This window comes from Erythrolamprus reginae, chromosome 2 (genome assembly GCF_031021105.1).
Source record: "Erythrolamprus reginae isolate rEryReg1 chromosome 2, rEryReg1.hap1, whole genome shotgun sequence".
In the NCBI taxonomy this organism is placed as follows: Eukaryota; Metazoa; Chordata; class Lepidosauria; order Squamata; family Dipsadidae; genus Erythrolamprus; species Erythrolamprus reginae.
The window spans coordinates 85608412-85636326 of NC_091951.1; the positions used below are offsets into that span (position 1 = coordinate 85608412).

Genomic DNA, 27915 nt, shown 5'->3' on the forward strand with positions numbered 1-27915 from the left:
CTTTCCTTGGAACGGGGCCCGGTCGACCTGACGTCATTAACGCGCGCCCGGCCGTCTCCTTGCCTTCGGTGCGACGAGAACGAGAGACATGAGTGGGTTCGCTGTTCTATTGCGAGCGGCGCGGACGGCGCTCCCACCCGGGGCCAGGCTGTTCCGCACCGGCTGCCCTCGGCCGGCTTTTGTTAAAGAGCTTTTCTTGGGGAACTTCCAAGAGGTGAGGCCGCAGAAAGCTTCGCGGTTTCCTTGGGCTGGGTAGATCCTAGCTTGGGACTTGAGGGAAGAGCCCAGTTTGCAGCATCTCAGGAATCCCTTGGCGGCGAAGCAGGGACCTGCTTTTTAACTGCGGGTGGCGTTTCTCAAGTCTCTGGAGATTCTCTGTCATCCAGGTCATGGTTGTCCCAAAGGTGCTTTTTCAAGCGGCAACTGGACTTTCTGGTTTTTCTTGGAAGGCGTTTCGGTTCTCATCCAAAAGGTGCAGGAGCTTCTTGGCTGAGGAGAGAACCAACTTTAAAGAAAAATCTAATTGCCTCTTACAAAATCACCTTTGGGATTCTCAAGTTAAGAGTTAGAAGAGTTAAGAGTTAGACAATCTACGGTTGACCTCACCAGGTTCTTAAGAGGTCAGTAAGGGGCGTACATAAGTGCACCAGAGTGCCTACCCTCCCCTGTCCTATAGTCTCTCCTATATCTCATATATCTTCTCTACTATCTCTTCTATCCATTATATCTCTTCTATCTCTTATATTTTCTGCTATTCTCTCTAGTTATATTGTACTCCTATATTTCTCTTCTATACTCTCTTTGATACATTCTACTCGTATATATCCTCTATTATTATTGTGTATTATTGTGTATTGGACAAAACAAACAAACAAACAAACAAATAAAACAACAACAGCTTTTCCTTCTCTCTGGTGTTTTGTCTCAAATCGAGACCTCAAACAGCTGTAATTTTGTAGGCTGCAGCCTATGTACAGGTAGTCCTTGATTTACAACAGTTCTGTTACTGACCGTTCAAAGTTAACAGCACTGACAAAAAAGTAACTTATTTTTCACACTGGTTGCAGCATCCCTATCTGATTTACATTCAGATGCTTGACAGCTGTCTCCAGGGGGGGAACGCAGTGGGGTAGCGAAAATGGAGCTCCACCCCAGAACACCCAATTTGCACTGAACGATGTTGAAAGAAAATGCAGGGCGTCCTGCATAAGCCACGCCCACAGTGTGGCAGTAAAAATTTTGGTAGCCCTTCACTGGCTGTCTCCCACTTATGATGGTTGCCATGTCCTGGGGTCTTGTGATCAGCTTTTGCAACCTTCTGACAAAGTAAATGAGGAAATCAAATTTACTTAACAACCATGTTACTAATTTAACAACGGCAGTGATTTATTGTGGCAAGAAAGGTTGCAAAAACTCACTTCATAAATTTCTTACTTAGCAACATCAATTTTGGGCTCAATTGTGGCCATAGGCTGACTACATGTAGATGTTGGAGATGGCAGAAACTTGAAATGAATAAACTGAAGCTACGTGTGGGAAGGGAGGGATCCACGCATATAATTTCGTGGTGATTTTTATTAGAGCACTCAGATGGCAGACTAGAGGGTAGCAATGTTCAGCTTTTCCAAGTCAATTTGTTAACCAGTAATGGTTCAATAATAAATAAAAATAAATAAATAAATAGATAAACACAGGAAGTCTTTCTTTAACAAAGGTAGTTGGGATAGGAATTTCCATTGCTGATAGTCAAAAAGCATAATGTCAAGTGGCCACATCACTTGACAATGGTAATCACAACAGTCCCTTTTGCCATTATTAAATGAGGATCATGGTTATTAAGCATGGATGTTCTCACAACTTACTGCTAACTCCAACAAGTAAAGTCATAAAGTCAATGAGGATCTGGCAGTAAGTTGCAACTCCCAGGTGACTCACAAGCCATTGGCAAGTAAGTTCTGGTATGGAAGGCTAAGATAGCAGCTAGTATAGGAATGGCTACTATAGGATGCAGGACGGCCTACAGATGCCTGCTTTGGCACCACATTAATGGGCATTTGCTATGGAGTACAAGTGGTAATGCTATAGGTAGTTGCATCTGTGGCATTCCATACTGTGCAACCAGACTCCTTGGGAGAAAAAAAGCAATGGGAATAGGAGCAACCGGTTAGAACAACTTGCAACATTCCCTGCCAGCTTCATTAATTTTTCTTGTGGGAAGCTGCAAATGATGATTATGTGACTGCAGGGTTCTGTAACCATTGTAAATAGAAGCAGTTTGCCAAGTTTCTGAATTGCGATTGTGTAACTGCTGAAGTTCTTGGACAGCCAGAACTCTGAGGACCAGTCATAAGTACCAGTAATCCAGTGCCTTTGTAACTTTAAACGGTCACTGAACAAGTAATAATTCATTGAAGGTTACCTATAACTATTGAAATGAATGAACAAATAAACTTTATGCAAAGATTCACAACAATGTTATACAATAAAAATGCATTCTGAAGATTTCTGTAGAAATGTCAATATTGGTTTTAATTTTTAAACATGTATACCAGGGGTCCCCAAACCTCGGGCTGCGGCCCGTTCAGAATTAGATGGTGACCATGCATATAGGCAGCTCCCACTTGTGCAAGTGGCTGGTGAACACGCTAGTGAATCTATACGAGCCGCAGGTGCACATAGCCATTCCTTGCGTAAATGAAACTATGCATGTGCAGATGGAACCATCTTCTTCCCCTGCCAGTCCACCAAGCCAGAAAGGTTGGGGACTACTTATAATGAAGAGGCAATTGACAGAGAATAGAAGTAGCCTATATTTGATTGATTGATTGATTGGTTGGTTGATTGATTGATTGATTGAATTTGACTTCTATGACGCCCAATCCCGAAGGACTGAGGGCGGCTTACAACAATATAAAATTACAACAGCAATAAAAAGAAGTCAAGAAAGAAAACAATCTAAGTACTAAAACCCTAATTAAAACTTGTAGTATAACAACTCAACAACATGCAACAACATGCAAACATTCATGCACATGGTCAAGCTAGTTATTGATTCAGGGCCACCAGGCCTGTTGGCATAGCCAGGTCTTCGTGGCCTTACGAAAAGGCCAGGAAAAGGCCATGATGTCCTACTGCCTCCAGCAGGGTGGAGGCAGTACAGATATCAGGGTGGGGAGTTGATTCCATAGAGTCGGGGCGGCAACAGAGAAGGCCCTCGTCCGCGTTCCCGCCAATCTGCATTGCTTAGCTGACGGGACCTGGAGGCGGCCAACTCTGTGTGCTTTAATTGGTCTCTGGGAGGTACGTGGCAAGAGACAGTCCCATAAAAATATTACACAATGTGTGACTTCAGATTTTAGGGAATGTTAGTTGCTTTATTGTGTTTAAAAACTTACTTAGTTAGTTTCCAACAAAAGCGGCGGGGGGGAGGGGAAATATAGGGGGATTTATTGTACACTTTCAATGAATCTTTAAAAATTTTAATTGTCCTACTTTCTATGCATGGGATAAATAAATCTGAAGCACACAGGTTAACTTTCATATGATGGGACTTTGGTGCTCTCTGAACTTGATTGTTTCTTGCAAACATTTATTTCATCACCCAAACTAGGTAACATCATCAGTGCTAGTAGGGAGTGAATTTTTTCTCAATTTATGTTCTAATCTAGTGGCTTGCACTGTCGGTATTGGTGGGTGTCTTAGAGGTTCTTTGGCTGGGCTATTTACTGTTTGATAGTTCCTTGATTGGGATATTGTTTACTTGATTGTTGGTCTGATGTTAATCATGAATCTATGCTCATCTGGTGCTGATTGCTGGTGCTGATGTGTTCTGGGGTCTTTTTGATCCCTTTTTAGCTTACTGATTGTCTCATCTGCATAGTATATAGTTGTGTGTCTATTGATGGTTAATTTTGTCAGAGTGCTAGGCTTCAAAAATTCGCTATCATATTTAGACTTGGATTAGTCTAGGATGGTCACAGTTTTCCAATTGAAACTATGGTTAAGTCAGTTCATACGTAGTTCAATTTAAAAAGTTTTTGTCATGTCTTCTGACTGCTAGTTAGTGTTCATGGGTGCTTTCTGCCAGCCTTCTGCTTGTTTTTGTTCTTTGTAGTGGCTGTTGCAGTCATTACACCATATGTGTAAATGACTCCTGTTTTTTTCTTCTGAGGCTGCTAGGTCTTTTGCTTAGGACTTTTTGAAGAGTTAGTTGGCTTGTAATTTTGTATGTTTTGTTGGTAACTTTCTTATGCGTTAGATATTACTACTATAGAGAATTGCGTTCCTGGGGGGAAATTAAGGGTCAATATATTAATGTAGTATCAAACTATTTTTAAAAAATTGGTGCTCTCAATTTTTGAAGAACTTTATATATATGGTGCTTGAATCATTATTTTAAAAAGCAATTACATATTTCTGGAAATATATTTCTATACCAAACTCTAAACATTAGTTCAATGAACATGGTAAACTCTAAGCATATTTTCTTGCAGAGGTACAATATGTTTGCCATTGTTTCCTTCAATTTTTTGCCTTCCCAGCGTAATACAGTATTCAATCCTGGTGTTCCCCTGTAATCTTCTATTTAGATTCTAAGCAAGGCTGACTGTACTTAATTTCTGAGCCCATACAAAATCACTTCTTCAGGCAAAAATCTACAATGTACTGTACTTTTAAATACAGTATTGCTCAGTCTTTCTTTTTAATATCATATTAGTAAGAAAGGAGCGGCCAACTTGGTCTGAGCAATTATGTAGCCTTTCAAAAAGATTTTAGAAACATCAGACAACAATAAGAATCATCGCTGCATTCGGATCTTAGTAGTGATAACTGAGGAAGATACCTTCTGTTTTGTTTTTGTTTTTTTTAAATTAATTTTTTATTGATTTTCTTAAAATAGACAGACACACATACAAACATTAAACACAAAATGGGGATACATTTTCCCCGCTTATCTTGAAAGTATAAATTCAAATACAGAAAAAGAATGCATAATTAGATATACAGTGATCCCCCGATCATTGCGAGGGTTCCGTTCCAGGACCCCCGCAATGATCGGTTTTTCGCGAAGTAGCGCTGCGGAAGTAAAAACACCATCTGCGCATACGCAGATGGTGTTTTTACTTCCGCAGCGCTAGCGAGGAGCCGAAGATTGGGGTTCCTGGGAAGGGGACTCAGCTGGGAAGCGGCGCTGGGGTTTCCCCACCGCCCACGCAAACTCCTCGCTGCCGCTCGCCCACCCTTCGCCCGCCCACGCCGTTCGCTCGCGCCGCTTCCCAGCTGAGTCCTGAAGCCAATTCGCTTCAGGACTCAGCTGGGAAACGGCGAGAATGAACGGCGTGGGCGGGCGAAGGGCGGGCGAAGGGCAGGCGGCGGACAAGCCGTTCGCTGGCGCCGCTCGCTCGCGCTTCCCAGCTGAGTCCTGAAGCCAATTCGCTTCAGGACTCAGCTGGGAAGCGGCGAGAATGAACGGCGTGGGCGGGTGAAGGGCGCGCGCGCGGGCGGGCAGGCGCCGGACAAGCCGTTCGCTGGCGCCGCTCGCTCGCGCTTCCCAGCTGAGTCCTGAAGCCAATTCGCTTCAGGACTCAGCTGGGAAGCGGCGAGAATGAACGGCGTGGGCGGGTGAAGGGCGGGCGAGCGGCAGCGAGGAGTTTGCATGGGCGGTGGGGAAACTCCTCGCTGATGCCCGCCGCTCGCCCTCCCGCCAGCAAGAGGGGGAAGACCTAGGGAAGCCGCCCAGCAGCTGATCTGCCCGGCGCCATCTACGCATGCGTGCCCATAGAAAAAAGGGTGCGCATGCGCAGATGGTGTTTTTACTTCCGGGTTGCAAAATCGCCATATAGCCATTTCGCAATGATCGGGGTCGCAATACCCGGGGGATCACTGTATATTGAATATTTAAAAAATTTGCTAAATTTGAGTTAAGGTTTTTCACATTGTTACTAATATATATAAAACCAAAATTCTTACTATATTTCTTATATATAAACTAATTCTTATATATAAACTAATTCTACCTTAGTCATTAAAGAATAAATTTGAACTAATGTTAGTATTACAGTATTATTACCCAAGTAAAAACAAATACAACAAGTTAACTAAAAATAGATTGTATATCTTATTTTTTCTTATCTATCCATTTATAAACATTGTTCCATGCTTCATAAAACTTAATATCTTCTTGATCATTTAAACGTCTTGTCATCATATCCATTTCCGCGCAATCTAATAATTTTGCTATAACTTCTTCTTCTTTGGGGATTTCCTCCCCCTTCCAATTTTGCGCATACGTGATTCTAGCCGTAGTTAATATGTGTATAATTAAATATAAAATTTATTTCTTGTAGGTCTGATTGGTAATTCCTAATAAATAAAATTCCGGGGTGTTTTCAACCTCCTGTTTTACCGTTTCTTTTATTATTTTCTCTATCAAGGAAGATACCTTCTGAAGGAAAGAATAGATCGCTTCTATTCATTTTTGCTTGTGGCTTTCAAGGTTTGTTTCAATAAGGCTTTTGTGCTAGATTTGGCACTAAAACAGTCTTGGTCACTCTATTGGATGACCTTCAGTGGGAAAAGAATATTGAATGTATACATTTGTTAATTATTTTGAAACTTTCAGAAACTTTTCATACCAACAGTAGCATCAATGTGCGGAGAATTGAGTTTGGTGTGAGATTTTCTGTGGTTTTAACCCCTCCTTGTATGCCATCTTCCGAAATTGGTGCTGGTTGTGGGGACTCGGGCAGGCATTTAAACTCCATTAAAAAAACTCCATCCCATATAGTATGGGATTCTGTCTTATTACCCACAAAGTATTCATAATTTGTATAGTTATGGTAAGCAAAATCTTTCAGAGGTACAGGGTTCATCTGTATGTTTCACTTACATGACAGAGACAAAATGCCATTTCCTAAGCTTTATAGCATATGTCTTGGCATTATAATCACTTGCAAAGTCTGACACTTATCTAGTTTTGGTTATTTGAGAACAGAGGTGAAATTAACAAAAGTTCTTCCAGTTTCTCCTTCTAGCCCAAGCGGAATAGTAAAACTGTAATAAAACTGTGTACTAGTCTTTTGTAATATTGATACAGTGCTCCCTCAATTTTCGCAGGAGATGCGCTGCGAGACCACCCGCGAAAGTCGAATTTCCGCGAAGTAGAGATGCGGAAGTAAATATACTATTTTTGGCTATGAACAGTGTCACAAGCCTTCCCTTAACACTTTAAACCCCTAAATTGCAATTTCCCATTCCTTTAGCAACCGTTTAGATTATTACTCACCATGTTTATTTATTAAAGTTTATTTAAAAAATATTTATTAAAGGCGGACGAAAGTTTGGCGATGACATATGACATCATCGGGCGGGAAAAACCGTGGTATGGGGGGGGGAGAACCGCAAAGTATTTTTTAATTAATATTTTTGAAAAACCGTGGTATAGACTTTTTGCAAAGTTCGAACCCACGAAAATCGAGGGAACACTGTATTTCTATCCAGGTTGCTAGATTGGTAGTCTGCAGTATTCCTGGGAACTTTAGTCCACATCCTTCCTCTCCCATCAAACTGTCTAGTGGGCTAGACTGGCAGATTGTTCATGTCAATTGTGTTTTGAAGAGAGTAACAGACTAATGTTCAGAAATAGACCACGTGAAGATTTACCAGAACAGAGAACCTCCGCACCAACAATCTGTCACTTGACCAGTTTCAAAGCAGGCACCCACTTACACAAATCCAGCCATTCACATTTGCCCAAGCCTTCTCCAACAAATTGGTTTTCTGCACAAAAGCTGGCACAAAAGAAGACATTTCATAGCCAACCTCTCTTCAGCATGTCCACACACATAGACTTCTGCTTCATAGCTTTGCCAGGGTAGGGATTCAGAGTACAGTCAAGATTTTATTAAGCTTATATACTTTAAATCAGACCCCACATGGGGCCAAAGAAGCTTAGGGCTGCTGTGGAGAATTTGCCATAGAAGACCGTGCCATCAGCTGACTTGCAGGAAACTGAATTCAAACACCTAAATGGCCCTGCCCGTTTCTTTGAACACCATAAACAACTTTATTTTTACCAAAAAAAATCATTCAAATCTGTCATTTCAGAATAAAGTTTTTCCTTATCCTGAAATTAGTAATGAAGAATTGCAAGAAATCAATGACTTTGTAGCACCAGTGGAAAAATTCTTCCAGGAAGAAGGTACACTTTTACCCTCCTCAGGACTTTTAAAAATCTTTTTTTAAAAAAGGCTTTCATCATGGTGAATATAAAAATAAAATATAATACCCATGTTTCCTCAAAAAGACCTGTCTTATATTTTTTTGAACCCTGAAATAAGCGCTTGGCCTTATTGCCATGCACTCAAAAGCCCGATTGGGCTTATTATCAGGGGATGTCCTATTTGGGGGGAAACAGGATATATCCAGGGTTGCTTATCTGTATTTTTTTTTTAGCAAAAAGTGAAGGAATAGCAAGAATCATACTAAGGGGTTTTGTTAATGCTGTGCTAGATTCTGCATTTGCATTTTTTCAAAAAGTTATCTTTTTTTCCTTCTTTATTCTCTGAATGTTTTAAAAAATATTTCAGATGTTTACTGATAGCATTTTGGGACTTTTTTTTTTTAAAAAAAATTGAGGTTTATTTCTACCAAAAAAGAAAAGTTCCTTCATGTTTTCCTAAATTTAGCTGAAATATGGAAACCAGAAAGGTTATGAACAGTTGGAGAAATAATGCTAAAACAAAAGAAAAGATATTCACATAAATCAGGGTGGCCAATTAATTTTCCCAAAGAGCCATATAAAAAACTGAGATTATTGTGGAGGGCTGAACCAATAAGCTGAGCTTAATTCTCCTCTATGCTGTTATCACTTTATTAAAAATAGCAAATTATATGGCTTTGATCAGCTGCTGCTGGTAAGAATACGTTACATCTTTTTAACATTTGATTTCTAATTTCTGATTGACCTCATGTGATCCAGAGACACCATCTGCAAAGGAGGCTGTAAAATGACCAGGCCTGTCATAAATCCTTTGCTAGCTTCATAACTAAGTCACTAAAATAGAATGCTTCAGTTGTGACTGTTTGCTAAAATTGTTGAGTTATCCAATTATCGATCAGTTACTACAGTTTTCTCATGTTCATTAGTGGATTCTAAGAAAATTGATCAAGATGCTAAAATTCCACAAGAAACTCTTAATGGGCTGAAGAGTTTGGGCCTTTTTGGCATGCAGATACCAGAGGAATATGGTGAGTGAAAACGGTTTTCCCCCCCTCTTTTGGAGCAAGAAATACTTTGATCATTTACACATTTACTTACACATGTTTATATATATATATTTATTTTATTTCTATTTCCTCCTGTGTGGATTTTTTATTATTTATCTCGAAGGCTAGGAAATTGAACTTCTTGTTTCCTTGTAGATTTAAATGTTCCATCTGTGTTTGAACTGATGTAGTAGTGCTGTTTCTCTGTAGTATTTTGGGGCTAGTAACGTACGGTTATGACGTACAGTTACAGAACATGACTCTTTCAGAAAACCACTTAATACAATTTTACATAAATTAGCATATACTGTACATCATAAGATGTTCCACATCTTTTTGTCTCTTGCCCAAACACTTAGACTTACAAACCATTGATGGATACAGTAGTCCTATTTCATAACAGGGTCAATGCTTTTTTTCTTTCCTTTGTAAAGATCTCAATTGATTTTAAAGATTTTTTTAAAATCACAAAGCAAATTTATTTCATTTTTCTGTTGTAGACCAATTTCTTTTGTCTGACCACATCTTTTTCAGGTGGCCTCGGTCTTTCAAATACAATGTATGCCCGTCTAGGAGAAATAACTTCTCTAGACGGATCCATTGCCGTAACTTTGGCAGCTCATCAGGCTATAGGGTTAAAGGTAATTTTTCATTTATTAATTTGTGTTTATCTAATACCGTAAGAGTCAATGTTTCAAATCTGGAGAAGATAAAAGATAATATACAGATACATTACATACAACACACACACACACACATTCTTCTTCTGCATCTGTCATTGGATAGTAGCAATCCATATCCATCTATCTTCCAGTTTTAGAAACATTGAGAGTAATTTGTATAAATAAATATTAGACCAACACAAAAACAGCATGGACATAATTTAATTTAGATAAATAAATTGAACTTTTAAGAAGTTTTAAAAATCAGTTTTCTGAAGAGTTTATGTTAGCTCTTCATGCTTTCATTATCTGACAAATCGCTCATCACATCAATGCCCCTTTCATTTCATAATTTCTGGAAACAGGTATTGTGCTAGTTTAGGAAAACTTGCAATGCATGAAGCCATGACACTCGAAATATCACTTCCTGGAATGACAGGGCCCTTGGGAATAGTTCGTTTCTATGATCTCAATACCTGTAATTCAAAAATGCTTCCCTATCTGACTGTGGTTTATTTGTTTGCTTTTGGCAGGGGCTCCTGATTGCAGGCACTGAGGAACAGAAGAAAAAGTATCTACCTAAATTGGCCTCTGGAGAGCACATTGCAGCATTTTGCCTCACAGAACCAGGAAGGTAGCATTTTTGTAATAAACTCATTAAAAGACTAAATTTACCTACACATGAGATTGATCTCTCGTGACAAAGATTTCCAATGAAAAAGTGGCGGTGGCGGCCCAATTTTTCTGGCTTAGTGCCACAGAAGACCAAATGACACACTGTGGCAGGGCAGTTGTCAGGGTGTGGATGGCCTGGCTGCATCGCTGGCCTCCTGCTCTGTTGCTGCACCGCTATTAGAAGTAGTGGGCCAGCGGCCACATGGACTCCTACTTAACATGGCTGCTGGTTCTGTTGCCATGAAACGGCTGTTGGGTTGTGAAACCACAGGGGGCCTGAAGCTCTCGCGGCAGTGGCACTAAAAAAAAATAAAGGCACGGCCCAAAAATATGTCCTAGTGCTTATTTCGGGGGCCTAAAATAAAATAAGACCGGGTCTTATTTTAGGGAAAACAAACTAAGTGACTTTTTTCAGTGCCCTTGTAACTAAACAAACTGTTGTAAGTGGAGGACAACCAGTAATTCTTGCTGTGTTTTTAATCTGTTCTTTGAATCTGAATGAATCATGTTTGCATATGTAATTACATTTTTCTTAACTGGAATGGCTCCAATATGACAACCCTTTGAGAGAGGAGCCAGAGGGCATGCACACAATTATTGCCTTTTAAATGGGAAGACTGACATATACTTAGTTTGGGGGGGGGGAGGAAGAGAGAGAATAGACAAGTTTGGGAAACAGGCTTTGCTGGAATCATGAGGGTGAGGCAAAATGGAAGCTCCTTGGTTTTGAATGATAAAAGCAAGAGGCTGGAAGGGAGACGAGAGAAATGTTGCCGCCCTGCTTCTACTCAAGGGGCGCTAATGGTTTCTTTTCCATGTCAGTTTCTCCAAAAGTAGCTGATAGATGATCCGGAGAATATGTAAGCTGCATTTTTTGCAAATGGCCAGGATAGCCACAGAGGCATATTACATGTCCAAATTGCAAGCCCTTGCACAGAGCAAGCTATAGTGAGGTTGCAATGAACGCAGGTCACCCTGTCCCATTCTGAGAAACCCACTCGTGTGGGTTCTGAAGTCCTGGCACACATTCCAGGGAGCAAAGCTGGCTAGTCTTCTTCTGTGGGTGGAAGCTTCAGGCAAGGTGGAGAACCATCTTTCTGTACAGATTTGTTTGCCTGTCTTTCTATTGGGTGTGCCCTGCTTTAAGTAGACATTAGGTTCCAATTTGTTGTTACTCAAAGGAGCAATTTAAGAGCCATTTTTAAGGAATTATTTTAAATGTTTGGAAGGATAATAATACCTAGCCTTTTCAGATTTAGATTTCCCTGGGGAGGGAAAGGATTTTGAGTTCAGTACTCAATTCACCTAGCAAATCCTATTTTTCTGATTTACCTATATTTCAGTGGAAGTGACGCCGCATCCATTAAGACCAGAGCCACTTTGAGTAAAGATGGAAAGCATTACCTATTAAATGGTTCAAAGGTACAGAACAGGCTACTTTCTCAATGTCAATTTAACCAATGGGATTTATGTTTCTAAAGGGCAAGCTAGATGGATGAAATCAGCCTTTTTACAAAAAGTGCGCAGACACTAAAATAACCTAATAAGAAAAGCAAGTGTATCCAAAGGTGTTTTTCTTTTCTGTGAACTTTCTAGCCTTTTAGTGTTTAAAAAGGATTAATTTCCCCGTGTTGAATCCAATTTGTCAGATCTGTATTCACTCTTAGGTGATTATTTCACAAAAATTCTATGGATGAATACTAAAGATACATACATATTCAGTTCATACATATTTAGTGTAGTAATTCTCATGTTTCTTCTGAGTGGAATATAAAATATGTTCTTTTCTTTCAATTGAAGATATGGATATCCAATGGTGGTATTGCAGATATCTTTACGGTGTTTGCAAAAACAGAGGTTGTTGGTGAAGATGGTGCAGTCAAAGACAAAATTACTGCTTTTATTGTAGAAAGAACTTTTGGTGGAATCACTAATGGAAAAGCAGAGGATAAACTGGGGATTCGTGGATCTAATAGTAAGAATTATATTCATATTATTGTGGGATTTACAAATGCAAATTGTTTATTAAACCAAAAGCAATTCCAATGTTTTTTGTCAACAACTTTTTCTAGAATGTCTGGGTCAGAGTTTTTTTAATTAGCAAAAAGGTATTTATATGCATATATTTTCTGGGGGGGAAAGCTGCATTATTTCATTCACCATTTTTTACTTCCTATCTGGATTTAGAATAGTTTTACAAGTAATACGCCACTGCCAATTATCCTCTTCTGTAAGCTATAACCTTCATTAACTGAAGTTAGGGGTAGATGGTGGGATTTCATATGCCAAATTTATTTTTATCTCCTTTTGTGATCTTTGTCCTGGTAAAAATAACACTGTTTCAGAAAGTCAATGCAATTTACGACTTGTGCAATTATACCTACTATTGAGAATAAGCATATGATAGGAAATGGACTCTCTTTTGTACCATTCATTCCACATAAATAATGTTTAGGACAACTAATTTCATACCAGCTCTTAGCACACTTTAATATGTAATATAATTCAAAATATTATATTCTAGTTCTTTAAATAACACATTTTGCTGAAGAAATTAGTCCTGAACAGAGGATACAGCATCTGGAGTCAAAGAATTGCATACACACCTCTTCTCATTATCTCCGTCTTTTTACATCTGGTATTCACCTCATTGAGGACCTGCATCTAATTGGAATGTTCAGATATAACACATAGTCCCGCTAGCAACAGCCACAGCTATATCTAAATTGGGCAGTGGGAGGAGTTGGAAATTAGAATAGTGAGCTCCATAATTAGTCATGGGCCTCACTCTCACTCTTGAAATCTTCTTCAAGCCTTTTGATTTAATTGTGAGTTTTTATATGTGCAAGGATATTACAAAATATTGAATAGTTTTTAATCTTGCAGCTTGTGAAGTTCACTTTGAAAATACAAAAATCCCTATAGAGAATGTTATTGAAGAAGTTGGAGGAGGGTTTAAGGTAAGGTGCAGAGATAATGCTGTACGTTTCATTGTGACATTGTGTCCAAAATTCCAGCTAAATGACTCTTGGTTTTGAATAAAAGGGAACTACGAGAAAAACTATATGCATTTGCCTTTCCTATCTGTATTTCAGGTTGCAATGAATATTCTAAACAGTGGAAGATTTAGCATGGGTAGCGCTTCTGCTGGAATGCTTAAGAAACTGATTGGTAAGGCTAAGCTTCAGGATTGCCAAGTTCTTGCGTTAGGACCTTTTGTGCAAAGATTACTGTCATATCCTTATAAATATTAGTTTGGGTTATTATTCTTTTTGTCATAGTATTTTCTTTAGGAATTGCATGCTGATTTTTATTTTTGATCTTAGTCAAGATTTTTATTCATCAGTGCAGCAAGTTACAACACTGAAAAAGGTGTTAGCTAGAAAGAACATTTGTGATACTTTTGTAGGGTAGGTAAACGCAGGAGTGTTGAGGTGATGTTTTAAGGGAGTTGTGGTTTGGAGACACTGTCTAATATTTCTCAGAATGTCCTGATACATGCTGCTTGTACATATAATTTTTAATGAAAATCACAAAGTTTGGTGGGGAAAACAAGTTTGTGTTTTGCTATATTGACTCATAAATACCTATCATTTGTGGACTTGGAACAATTACCTGCTTTTTATTCAATATTATGGAAATTATTTGCCTAAAATGATTAGACAGGGCTTTTTGTCGCGGAACACACATTATATTACAAATTATAATGTGTGGACTTCTTTGTTTACTTCGTTCATACAATTGTTTGGTAGAAAAGCATGTGCAAGCCATTGAAAAACTTTTTTTTATTTGAACTGAGATAAATACAAATGTTTAAAATGAGCTTTGCTTTAAATATCCTGAAGTTCATACCACTCTTTTTTGTGTTTGAAATAAACGTTACATGAAATCATTAAGACAATATGGTAATCATGTTTCACATCAGTGAAATTACACAACTACTATCAATGATCTCAATATAAACATGAAAATATAAAAACAGAAAAATAAAGATGTATAGAAATAAATGTAAATAATCATATGATATTATGACACAGTCCTGTTAAAAAGTTTATTGATTTGTATATTGAAAAATGAATGAATGAATGAATGAATGAATGAACAATAATAAATAAATATGCAAATACACTGCACTGATGGTGTCACAAACTGATGCAAAAGTTAAATTGGGATTTCAGTGTAAATATTGTCCATCAGTCAGTTTTATTTATTACTTTAATTCTAAATTTCTTTTTATTGATACATTTAAACAATATGTTGCTTTTCAGACTCAGTCCTAATACATAGGCTTATTCAATTGCCTCCTTTTCTCACTTTTTCAAGAAATGACTGCAGAGTATGCTTGTACAAGAAAACAGTTCAATAAGAAGCTGAGTGAATTTGGATTAATTCAGGTGAATAAGAAATCGTTTAATTTATTTCATAAATGCTGAGGAATGTAACCTTCTTTGAGTAATATCAGATTGTAACAATACTGGTTTAAAACATGACTTTATTGGTAATATTGTAAATAAATTGAATTATTGCAAGTTTATTTATGCAGAAGATTGATTGATTGATTGAATTTTTAATTGATATTTTTAAATGAATCTTTCAGGAGAAATTTGCCCTTATGGCTTTGAAAGCTTATGTAATGGAAAGCATGGCCTATCTCACTGCAGGAATGATGGACAGGCCAGGAATACCAGATTGCTCGGTTGAAGCTGCCATTGTTAAAGTAAGCTTTATTGAGACATTGGGGTAAAGCTAGAAGTACCGTATATCTCCTAATGTTCAAATACAAGAAATCTGTGATATATTTTCCCCTTTATTTGTTTCCTACTATTCCAGTTAAATATTTTTGTTTGGCTGCTTAAATGATAGCCCTTATATTAATTCAGTTATTGTTTGATGTGACTGCTCATCTGTAAGACTTTGTACATCTGCCTATTCCATAGGCACATATAATATTATATGTGCCTATATATTCCATAGGCACATATAACTCAGTAGCATATCCTGTTTACTTAGTTCAGGGGTAGGTAAAGTTGGTTCTTCTATGACATGTGAACTTCAACTCCCAGAATTCCCAAGCTACCATGATTGGCTCAGGAATTCTGGGAGTTGGAAATCCACCAGTCACAGAAGAGCCATCTTTGCCTACCCCTTAGTTCATGTCTAAAATGAGTGCATTTTTATTATGAACACTTCAGAGAGACAAAATTGTTCTTATAAATTAATACCTCATATGTTCATATTCAGTAGAGTTCAGCAGTTATTAATAAATCCCCATTTATTAAAAAATAACCATGCTGTTTTTCATAATTCCAAATACAGTTTGACATGTTCATCCCAATAGCATGACAAAATTTAATAGTAACTTAAACTAAGTGCTTATATTTCTACGTTTTAAAAGCACTAATATAATATGTTTTTTTTCCTTACAATTATGGGCAGGTGTTCAGTTCAGAAGGTGCTTGGGTTTGTGTGAGTGAAGCACTGCAGATTCTTGGAGGCCTTGGCTACATAAAAGACTATCCATATGAACGCTATCTCCGAGATTGTAGGATACTTACAATTTTTGAGGTAAATATAAATGCCTTCAGAAAAAAATACATCATAATAAATGTTCCATAGTCTTATAACAGTAAGGCACTATCAATCTTTGTACAAGATTTAAAGGTATATTTGCCAACTGTTGACAGAAATAACACTTTATACAAGTTAAAATGTATTAACTTAGATATTTCTATTTCTGTTTCAGGGAACAAATGAAGTTTTGAGGATGTATATTGCTTTGACCGGCATGCAATATGCAGGCAAAATCTTAACTGATAAAATAAAGTATGTAAATTTTATTTTTAGAAATAATCATAGTAAATGAATTACCACGTAATACTGGATGTAGATTGAAAATTGATCAGTAGGAACAACGCTAAAGGAAAAAGATGTTTCAGGCTTTTTTTTCCCTTGCATTAATGCATCATTTTAATAATGCTCCATTTGTATTACTCTGGAAGGATAGTTTTAAAGTAAGTCTTACTAGCGGCCAGCAGAGCTGTGGCTTATATTGTAAATTTATTGTAGATGACTTTAATTATTATAGTGTTACTTCATTTCTGCTTGTTTTTTTCATGGAGTTTTACTTATGTTTCTTCTTAAATTATTGTAAGCCACCCAGAATAACGTACTCTATGTAAGATGGGCAGCCGAATCAATTTGGTAGGTAGTTGGTTGGATTAAAGTAAATCCAGGCTTATACAAAGCACAGCTCAGAGACAACTGGTTCTTGATAGCAGCCAAGTCAATTTGATTTCTTTTAATTCATTGCGTTTGGGCTACCTTAGGTTTTGTAGAAATTTAGGATGCATTTTTATCTCTTCCCACTGAATACCTCCCTCCCTCCCTCCGCCCCAAAAAACAGGGGTCTTTTATTTTTTTCCCCTAGAGTAGAGCCTTTGTCACATTACTGCTCTTGAGCTGACAAGGGTGCCTCCCTGCCTTCCATCTCCCCACAGCCCCAACAATTAAAGCTATAGCAATTTGGAGGAATAAAAAACGGGGAACAAATGTTGAACAAGATGGTGAAGGGGAAAAAAAGGACAATTATGCACAACATTACACACCACTTAAATTAATACAATTATTCTTCTGCAGAGAATTCAAGAAAAGAAACGTAAAAGTGATGTGGGATCTATTTGTGGGCAGGATGTTTGGCAGCAAGCCTCCAAGCATAGGAATAATTGGAGAAGGGGGAGAAGTTCATCCCAGTCTCAAAGTAAGTGTTCCATATTGAAAAATGATATACATATGATAGTCCTCCAGGCTTTTCAGTGCAATACCAAATTATTCCAATTATTATTTAGGATACAAAATATGTTTGGTTTTACATCGTTTAGGTCAGTGTTTTCCAAACCCTGGCAATTTTAAGATGTATGAATCTTGATTTCCAAAATTATCCGGCTGAGTAGAGGAAGAGTAGGAGAAAGAAGGAGACAGTTGAAGGGAATGATAATAGGAGGAAGAAAGTAGGCAGTAGAGTTGGCTCTTCTGCCTCTACTGCCTACTTTCTTCCTCCTTCTAAAAAGAGGGAAGTGGGGTGAAGAAAGATGGATACAGATGAAACAATAAAAAGCAAAATTGGAATGTGATCTAGTTTATTCTGCTTGAAAAGTGATATAGGCATATTAAGTTGTACTGAAGTTATATGAAGTTATATGTTGAATGTGGAGGAAAAAAATAGAGACAAACTTATCTGGCTGCATGATAGCTGGGGAATGCTGTTAAAATTGAAGTCCACACATCTTAAAGTTCCTAAGATTTAAAATATGCATTTTGACCCATTTAATCCTTGGTGACACTGTACCTCTTTTGCACAGTCTAGCTGCTGTGGTTCCTTCTTAAAGGGGGGACAGTTCTTTTTCCTATGAAGGGCTTTTTTATATAAATGATCCCTTGCAGCTTCTGGTGGTGGTTTTTGGGGTGTGGGGAGATTAACCAATCTAGGAAACATATTAGTCGTTGTGATTATTCTTGAAATTTTGAGCCTGGCTACTTGAACCTGGTTACCATTAAATGTGAGTAATTTGAGGTTAGTTCAGCCAAGATCTTAATCTAGAAATAGCCAACTGCTGGGTTTGCATAGTACACTTGATATTTCATTGATTCAGTTAAGTACATCCTCCAAATTGGCTGCCAGTAGCTTTCCTAGACCTTGGAAAACTTGCCCAGAGAGCCTGGAACTGTACACATAAAACACATCTGTAAATCTTTCATGTAGTTCCCTTAAGAAGGTATCTCTTTGTCTAGCTATATTTACTGAATTGACTTAGCTCGTGTATTTTGTCCTACATTTCAATGAACTTTTTCCATGATAATTTCTGTATGCTTAATTCTTGCTATCAGTGCAATTCCTTTTCAAATGATTAATATTTTATCCCTGCTATTCACATTTTAAGTGATACAAATAAGATAAAATTAATTTGGGGCTTACATTGTGTAAGTTTGGATACTCAATATTTCACTGAGAAATTGTTAAATCTGTGTAATTATTTGTATTTACCAAATCCTTTAACAGCTAATGTAAATAAAAACCAAACTGCAGTAGAACTGATTTACTAAACTGCCTTATAATGTTTCAGTCATATGTCATGTTCCTTGCTCAGTATCGGTATCATATTTATGCTTAATAATGAAGACATATAACTTGATGTGTGAAAATGAATGTTGGTTCTTACCTGATACATTCCTTCTAGTTGCTTGGCTGGAGCATCCACATGTGGCTATTGACTTCTGTTGCTAGGAGACTGAGTTGTAAGCATTTCCTGGTCACGCTCCTTTGCTTAGCTGGCTTCCTCAGTTTTTGTGACAAAGATAACAGAGTAGGAAAGTACCTATGAACCAAGACAGCCACTCTGGACACAGGACCACCAAACCAACTAACTCGGGAGGGAGTGGATGCTCCAGCCAAACAACTAGAAGGAACATGTCAAGTAAGAACCAACAGTCATTCTCAGTTGTGATTGGCTGGAGCATTCGCATGTGGGACATGCCCATGTAAAGTCCCCTGTGGATAGGGAATGTTCTGGTCCAAAGTGGACGGGGTGGAAACTACCTCTTGGAGGACCCTCCTGCCAAAGGAAGCCTCAGCAGAAGCATAAACATCAATTTTACACACTTACGCACAAGAGGAGGATGACCAGGTAGCTGCTCTACAGATGTCCAGAATAGAAGCCTGAGTAGACCAGGCAGCCGAAGTAGCCGTAATCCTGGTAGAGTGGACAGTAATACGCCCCAGTAGGGGAGTAGCACTCAACTGGTAGACCGCAGCAATACAGGCCCTCAACCAATGGTACATGTGGTAACCTTCCTACCCAGGGAGGAAGATGGATAACTAACAAACAAGGCCTCCGTCCATCTAAAGGACTTGGTATGCTTGATGTATCTACGGAGGGCCCTCTGAACATCCAAGGTGTGCCAATGGTGTTCCCAGGGATGAGTCGTGTCGGGACAGAAGTTTGGCAGAATAACTTCCTGAGCTCTATGGAACCAATACTTCACCTTGAGGAGAAAGGAAGGGTCTAACTGCAGAGCAACTCTGTCAGTGTGAAAAATACAAAGAGCTGCATGCACTGATAGAGCAGCCAATTCAGATATCCTGGCAGATGTGATTGCCACTAGAAAAACAACCTTCAAGGTTAAAAGATGCAAATGGCAGTCGTACCACAAGGCAGCCAGCTGCAATAAATGAGCCAAACATAAACAACAGGCCACAGGGACAGCCCTCGTCGAAGCATGGCTCTGCAGCCGCTCATGACTTCAGTGCTGCTTCCTCTAGCTGATAAAAAGTTCTTCAGGTGGCAGCAGTCATCCTGGAGCAGTGATTTCAACCTTTTTTGAGCCCTGGCACATTTTTTACATTTACAAAATCCTGGGGCACACCACCAACCAAAATGACACTCTAACACAGTACATATTATACGTATAGTTAAACATTTACCCTCCAGTCCTGACAAGGATTTGAAATTGGGACCATGGGGACAATGACAAGTGCGCGGGACCTTCCTGGGTGTGGATGATAGGAGGCCTGCTATTGTTTCCTCGCTAGTGGTCGGGATGAATCCCAGAAGGTGATTAGTCAGTGAGCATTCCCTGTGCCTCCACTCTTCCTGTTGCTGATAGCTGGAGGGATTGTGAGGGGAATGTTTATGTTCGGATGGAGGCGGCTGGCACGCGGACCGTAGTTTGGGGACCCATGTTTAATTTCCCCACAGTACACCTGACCATAGAAACATAGAAGTCTGACAGCAGAAAAAGAGCTCATGGTCCATCTAGTCTGCCCTTATACTATTTTCTGTATTTTATCTTAGGATGGATATATGTTTATCCCAGGCATGTTTAAATTCAGTTACTGTGGATTTATCTACCATATCTGCTGGAAGTTTGTTCCAAGGATCTACTACTCTTTCAGTAAAATAATATTTTCTAATGTTGCTTTTGATCTTTCCCCCAACTAACTTCAGATTGTGTCCCCTTGTTCTTGTGTTCACTTTCCTATTAAAAACACTTCCCTCCTGGACCTTATTTAATCCTTTAATATATTTAAATGTTTCGATCATGTCCCCCCTTTTCCTTCTGTCCTCCAGACTGTACAGATTGAGTTCATTAAGTCTTTCCTGATACGTTTTAGTTTTAGCCGCAGCACACTGGTTGAAAAACACTGTCCTGGAGTACCAGGAGAAACCCAGCTCACCACTGGCAGCAGGCACCAGACCACAGGAATCTGCTCCAACATGGAACCCCCTTGAGGGGCAAGCTTCGGAAAGCTGCCCAGCCAGAACAAGAAATCAAACAGTAAAGGTAGAAATGGCTGTTCGAAGAGCTAGAATGAAACCACTGACTCGCTGGCAGCTGGAGGTGTAATTTGCAGCAAAAGCTGCCTTGCTGAGATCTTTGCCTGCTTCTCACTGAATTTAGAGAAAATCCAAATAGGGGTGGAAAAAGAAATAAAATACAAGCACTGTGAGATATTGACCTCAATTAGCTGGAGCTGATTGGAAACACGTCTCCTTGCTTAACTGAGTCATAAAAAACTGAAGAAGCCAGCAAAGCAGTGGGGCTTGACCAGGAAATTCTTACAACTCGGTCTCCTACAACGGAAGTCAATACTCACATGTGGATGCTCCAGCCGATCGCAACTGAGAAAAGCTAAATAATCCTTTTATGAAATAAGGATCAATTATTTGTGCATTTCAACTGGCTGCAGGTATAAAGCTGATAAAAGTTACTGGCTGAGCAAGTAGTCATTTTCATTGACCTCCATGAGTTCTTCTGCCTACATTTAAGAAAGCAAATATATTTTCTGGGTTGCTAATAACAGAAAGAACTACCGTGTTTCCCCGAAAGTAAGACAGTGTCTTACTTTCTTTTTACCCCCAAAAGCCCCACTACGTCTTACTTTCGGGGTATGTCTTATAATGGAAAAAATAAGACCCACCCGGCCAACCCACCTACCCGAACCCGTGTCCGGTAAAAAGTAGTATTTAAAAAAATCTTCTTGAAAAATCTGGGTCTTCATTTTTACCCACCGGGGGGGACAAAGAGCCCGAAGCACCCTCCCCCCCCCCCCACAAACACACGGAGACACATCCGCATCCCGGCCTGCCCGCCCCGTCCGGGCCCCGCCATGACGTGGCAGCCGCGTCCGGTGCACACGTTGGCCTTGACACGTGTCCGCCCACCCGGCGTCTCCGAAGCTTACCGGTCTCTGGCGGGTGCCTTTCGGCAGGAGAAGCCTTCGCCGGGCTGCTTCGCTGCTTGTTCCCCGCCCCCCCCCCTCCATACGTCACTGCCGCCTCCGTCTGATCCAAATGTTGCTTCCGAAGCGACGCTGGGTGAAAGAGGGCGGCCAGCAGCAGAAGGCAAGAGGTGCCTCCTTCTCCGGCTCTCCGGCAGATCGAGCGCGCAAAGAGGTACCTCTCACCTTCCGCCGCTGCTGGCCGCCCTCTTTCGCCCAGCGTTGCTTCGGAAGCCGCCGAACGCCGTCAGGGGGGCGCTTGGCGAGCAGCACTTCCCTGCGGCACTTGGCGAGCGGAGAGGTGGTCGCCAAGCGCCCCCCTGATGACGTTCGGCGGCTTCCGAAGCGACGCTGGGCGAAAGAGGGTGGCCAGCAGCGGCGGAAGGTGAGAGGTGCCTCTTCGCGCGCTCGATCTGCCGGAGAGCCGGAGAAGGAGGCACCTCTCGCCTTCTGCTGCTGGCCGCCCGCCCTCTTTCGCCCAGCGCCGCTTGAAAGGACCCCCCCCCCCTTGGCTTCTCCTGGGGGTGGGGGGGTCCGGACGCCCCCTTCTCCGGCTCTCCGGCATATCGAAGAGGCACCTCTCACCTTCCGCCGCTGCCCGCCCGCCCCCTTTCGCCCACCGCCGCTTCGGAAGGCCGCAACCCTCCCTCCCTCCGCAGACCCAGAGATAAAGGAGGCGCGGAGGGGGAAGAGCCGCCTGGCAGAGCGCTTGCAGGCGGCGGCGGGGGGGGATGACGGAGGGGGGGGGGCGTATGTCGAGGTTCTACTGTACCCCCGTGTTTCCCCGAAAGTAAGACATATGTCTTACTTTCGGGGTACGGCTTATATTAGCCGACCCCCCTGAAACCCCCGATACGTCTTACAATCGGGGGTGTCTTACTATCGGGATAACACGGTATCAAAAAGAAAAAGTTTGAAACTTAAAAGATACTGTCATGGCAGAAACCAAGTCAAAGCATTAATTCTCCTTTGGTTTCTTTAACATTTTTAACATGTTTCTCATTCTGATCACCTACCCTCCCTTTTTAATAAAAAGCATGCTTGCATTAAAACCAACAAGTCAATAAAAAAACCTCAAATTATTTTCTTGCTATATTGATTTTGAATAGCCATCTACATTGTGTGCATAATATGAACCATTAAACTCAAGACTGCAAAAAGTCATCCAGCCATGACTATAGTATCCAAAATGTACTTTATGTCCATGTCTCAGGGTTGAGTATATATTGAAAACATAGTGTCCTGATTTTTTTTGTTTTTTGTTTTGCAGGAAAGTGTCGAGAAACTGGAACAAAATGTCTTTGAGTTTGGAAATATGGTTGAAAATTTACTAGCTAGGTTTGGCAAGGTAAACATGACTTGACCAGAATAAAAGATCAGGGGTGGGTGGGTGTTAATCTATTTACCTTACTTTTTTCTTGTTACATCCTACTAATCTAGGCAAACATCTGAAATTTCCTTCCTTCTAAAACACTACCTTAGGATATACATAAGTCAGTGGTTGTTTTCCATAATCTGTCAATTTCAAAATTAATACAGTGGTACCTCGAGATACGAGTTTAATTCGTTCCGGACCTGGGCTCTTAAGTCGAGCAGCTCTTATCTCGAACGACTTTTCCCCATAGGAATTAATGTAAATAATTTTAATTGGTTCCAGCCCTCAAAAAACTCACAAAGTTAGTCTAAATTATGCAGAAAGACATGTTTTAATGAAGAAATGTACATGTACATATAAATGAATAATGAAGTTTCTTTCACTTAACTTGTAAACTTTCTTAAACTTTTAAATTTACATATGTTCAACTTCTCTGCCACCCAATCCTGTAGGACAGAGGTCCCCAACCCTTTTTGCACCAGGGACCGGCTTTAAGCGATCAAGAGAGGAATGGGTGAATGAATGGACGGAGGGTGGGAAGGAAGGAAGGAAGGAAAGAGGGAAGGGACAGGAACAGAGGAAGGAAGCAAGGAAACTTATGAAAGGGGAGAGTAAGAGAGGAATGAGTGAAGGGAGGGAGGGAGGGAAGAAGGTGGGAAGGAGAAAGAAAAGAAGAAATAGAGGAAGGGAAGGTAAAAGAGAGAAAGAAAAAGAGCAAGAAAGAAAGCAAGAAAGAAAGAAAGAAAGGGGGAAGGGACAGGAACAGAGGAAGGAAGCAAGGAAACTTATGAAAGGGGAGAGTAAGAGAGGAATGAGTGAAGGGAGGGAGGGAGGGAAGAAGGTGGGAAGGAGAAAGAAAAGAAGAAATAGAAGGGAAGGTAAAAGAGAGAAAGAAAAAGAGCAAGAAAGAAAGCTGCAAGCACCCCCCCGAGCCCCCCAGGCCGGCTGCAACCTTTTAAAACACGCGCGCCGCTTCGCAGCTGTCTCCTGAAGCCGAACACGGAAGTTAGCGTTTGGCTTCAGGAGACAGCTCCTTGGCGCTTGTATCTCGAATTTGGGCTTGTAAGTAGAACAAAAATATCTCTCCCCTCCCAGCTCTTATCTCGAGTTGCTCTTAAGTAGAGCAGCTCTTATGTCGGGGTTCCACTGTACTGCCTACAAGACGTTTTTTCATTAACCACATATCAGTATGGCAATATGATGATTGCTTTATGCTGTATATAAGCATAACAATTCATGATGGCTAGTGATTATTACTGTTTTCTTTAATACTAGACTATTGTGGATGAGCAGATGGTTCTTAAAAAAGTGGCAAATGTTGTCATTAATTTATATGCAATGACTGCAGTCATATCCAGGTCTAGCCGATCTATCTGCATTGGTTTGAAAAATCATGATCACGAGGTGAGTTTGTTTTACATCTTAATGTGATGAATTTGAATGATGGTACACTAAAGCAGACAGAAGGGGGAAATTCAGATTGTTTTTACTTTTAACAGAGAACGAAATTTATGTTTCCAGTTGTGACGTTTTTTAAATTTTTTTAAAATAAATTACTTTGTCATTTCTGTGATGAGATGGTTTTGTAAAAAAGATCAGATTCTTGCTTTACTTATCCAGTGCATCATAACATTAGCATAATTTTGAAATAATTTGGCACATCCATGATTATTTTGCTATGAATAAGAAAAACTAAATGGCTCCACATACAACGTCTGCACAAAGATGTTTGAGATGAACAGAAATGACTACTGCCTACCATTTTATATTTGATAATCCTGCCTTCACTGATAAATGAGCCACAACAGGCTTTTAACAATGAATTAACAAAATAATCCTTCTCTTCTTCCTCTAGAATTTAGATACTGAAATATGTGTCTTAAATGTCAAAATCAGTGTTTCAAACTGATTGTCAGATTACAAAGTCAAAAATTGAACAAAGTGTAAAAATTAAAGAATTTCTTCAGGAGGTTTGAATTTATTGTTAAATTCTGATTATCTTAGAGGCAAATAATATAAAAACGCTATTAATCTTTCAAACTTCAGTCAGCTGTGAGGCAACAAACACTGTGAAGTGGAGAGGGAGGGAGGGGAAGAGAGAGAGAAAATAAGTTAGTTTCTATTTGCTAAGCAGATATATGATGTACCTAGAGTTCAATAAGCTGATTTTGTGTCCCCAGGAGTTGATAATTACATTAAAATTATTGATATACACTTGGGAACAGAATTGAAACTGCTAATAATTTAACTGACTTCTAGGTGATGCTTGCAAATATATTCTGCACTGAAGCTTGTTTTGAGAATAATTACACAATAATATCATTACAAAAAGGTAAGTGTTACAATTGACTTCAGTGTCTTTGTAGAGTTTTTTTATAATCTTATTGATATTGATCCAATATCCTCTGAAAATCTTCAATCCAATTACTAACCAGATCTTACTTTGCTCAGCTTCTGAGCCTAGGATGGCCAGGTACTGATAAGCTCTGACAAAACTATGTGATTTTAGGTTTTGGGATCATCAGGATTTGGGAACTTACTATCTTTGGTTCTATTTGGGTGGCACTGTCCCACATAGATAGACCCTGGACACAATCTGGGGTCCTTCTGGACTCGCAACTCCTGTTTAATGAGAAGCTAGTAGACCTAGGAGACCTTATGGGCAACTTCAGGTCGTGTACCAGTTTATCCCATTCTTCTTTGGGAAGCTCTACTTAACAATTGCTTGGATACAATGTTGCTTGTATCCTTACAATTTATATTGACTGGTTCCTAATATGATTTGATTGCTTATTTGTACTCTGTGACAATCATTAAGTGTTGTATCTTATGATTCTTGACAAATGTAGCTTTTATGTATCTTGTACTCTGAGAGCATATGCACCAAGACAAATTCCTTGTGTGTCCAGTCACACTTTGCCAATATTCTATTCTATATTCTATATTCTGTTCTATATTCTATTCTATATGGTCAGCTCCTGCATGAATTACTGAAACCTCCTGTATATGGGACTGCCCTTGAAGAGCATCCAGAAAGTGCAGCTTGTGCAAAAAGCAGTGGTGTGGGCACCTAGATCAGAGCATGTTAACACCTTTGGTCTCCAGGCTGTGTCGCACTGATTACAAGAATGTTTGCAGGTTCAATTCAAGGTGTTTGAAATGACCCCTAAAGGCATAGGGCTGGGTTATGTGAGGGTAGCCTTTCCACAATTGCATTTACTCCCATCAAGTCTAGCAGCAGGGGCAAATTATTGGGCCCAATCTGCTAAGCAGGTTATCTAATGGGACCCAGCAGGAAAGTATTTTCTGCTGCAGCACCCACTCGCTGAAACATTTTCTCCCCTGAAGTCAGATTGGCTCTATCCTTGGCCTTCTGGATGGACCCATAAATATGGCCTTATCATCTAGCCTGGGGAGTTGGCAGAAGTTATGTGGAACCTGCTAAAAGATTGTATGGGTATTCTTTGTTTAGCAACTGCTCGGATTTACAACTGTTGATGGGGAAGTAACTCTGTGACAAATCTTTGTGTTTACATTTTGTAACAGTTCTTAATGTTTCAATGTTTTTTTAAAGCATTTTGTTAGGATTTGGGAGTCAGTTTGGGTTTTGTTTGTTTGGGTTTTGTTTGAGTTTGTGTGTTTTTAACTTGCAAGCTTCCCAGAGTCACGTATGCAACTCATCTAAATTGATCAGATAAATCAATAAAATAATTGTCACCCCTCTGAGGTGTCAACAGAATAGTAAACCTGCTAAACCTGGCACCCTTTCTAAAATATGCCTTTAATGTATTTTAAGGACATGGGGGAAAGCAGGTTTTTCATTCTTTTCCTTAATGAAGAATGCAGGTAGTCCTCAACTTACAACAATGCACTTAGTGACCATTTGAAGCTACAAGGGCACTGAAAACCTATGCCTATTTTTCACACTTACGACAGTTGCAGCATCCCCGTGGTCACATAAGTTACATCTGGATGCTTGACAACTGACTCATATTTATGACAGTTGCAGTCTCTAGGGGTCATGTGATCACCTTCTGCAACCTTCTGACAGGCAAAGTCAATGGGGAAGCCAGATTCACTTAACAACCGGGTTACTAATTTAACAACTGCAGCAATTCTCTTAACAAATGTGGCAAGAAAATTCATAAAATGGGACAAGACTTGCTTAACAAACTTTTCACTTTAACAACATAAATTTTGTGGTCTTAAGTTGAGGATTACCTGTATGCACTTGTTGCTAGCTGCTCAGCAACTTGTCTTGTTTCTCATTTAGATGTGTCTTTAAAGGATCAATTGCTTCTGTTTCCATTATCTCTAGATGCTCCTGAAAACCTGGATGACAACATTAAAAAAGTGGCAAATGAGGTGCTGGAAAAAAGAACTTATATTTGTTCGCACCCCCTAAATAGGACTTTCTGAAAGCTGACAAATATTACTGGAGCCAGAGAACGTAGTAACTGAACGTATTCCAACTGGATACTCGGGTATATTCTTAGATCTGGGGCAAAATGCATGACTAATAACATATATGGATTCATATTTAACAGTTCAATTTTATAAAATATAATAAAGTAATAAATTACATAAGCCTGCTTCCAGTTGGTGATAAACTATCATCTAGCTATCATCCATCGATCCCTTCCTCCCTCTCTCCTTCCCTC

General features: G+C 39.7%; 2 protein-coding genes across 9 annotated transcripts in view; one reads left to right on the top strand and one right to left on the bottom strand.

The window, feature by feature from the left end:
• The first annotated feature begins 44 nt into the window (after positions 1–44).
• On the top strand, positions 45–27838 carry ACAD9 (acyl-CoA dehydrogenase family member 9). The gene is made up of 18 exons (XM_070738561.1): positions 45–214; positions 8107–8200; positions 9148–9249; positions 9802–9908; positions 10463–10563; positions 11948–12026; positions 12405–12579; positions 13491–13564; positions 13700–13775; positions 14928–14998; positions 15202–15321; positions 16041–16169; positions 16348–16427; positions 17241–17361; positions 23150–23227; positions 24530–24658; positions 25514–25586; positions 27573–27838. Exons 1-18 carry the CDS (start codon positions 89–91, stop codon positions 27671–27673), a joined length of 1836 nt encoding a protein of 611 aa, XP_070594662.1. The 5' UTR covers positions 45–88; the 3' UTR covers positions 27674–27838.
• The window catches only part of CFAP92 (cilia and flagella associated protein 92 (putative)), a 61098-nt gene continuing 56749 nt past the window's right edge, over positions 23567–27915 (bottom strand). For all 8 annotated transcript variants that reach the window (XM_070738553.1, XM_070738559.1, XM_070738555.1 and 5 more), the window contains 2 exons: positions 27476–27586; positions 23567–25321 (listed from right to left, as the gene is read on the bottom strand). In XM_070738553.1, the coding sequence (XP_070594654.1) occupies positions 27492–27586 (95 nt within the window). In that variant the 3' untranslated portion in view covers positions 23567–25321; positions 27476–27491. The remainder of the gene's footprint in view (positions 25322–27475; positions 27587–27915) is intronic.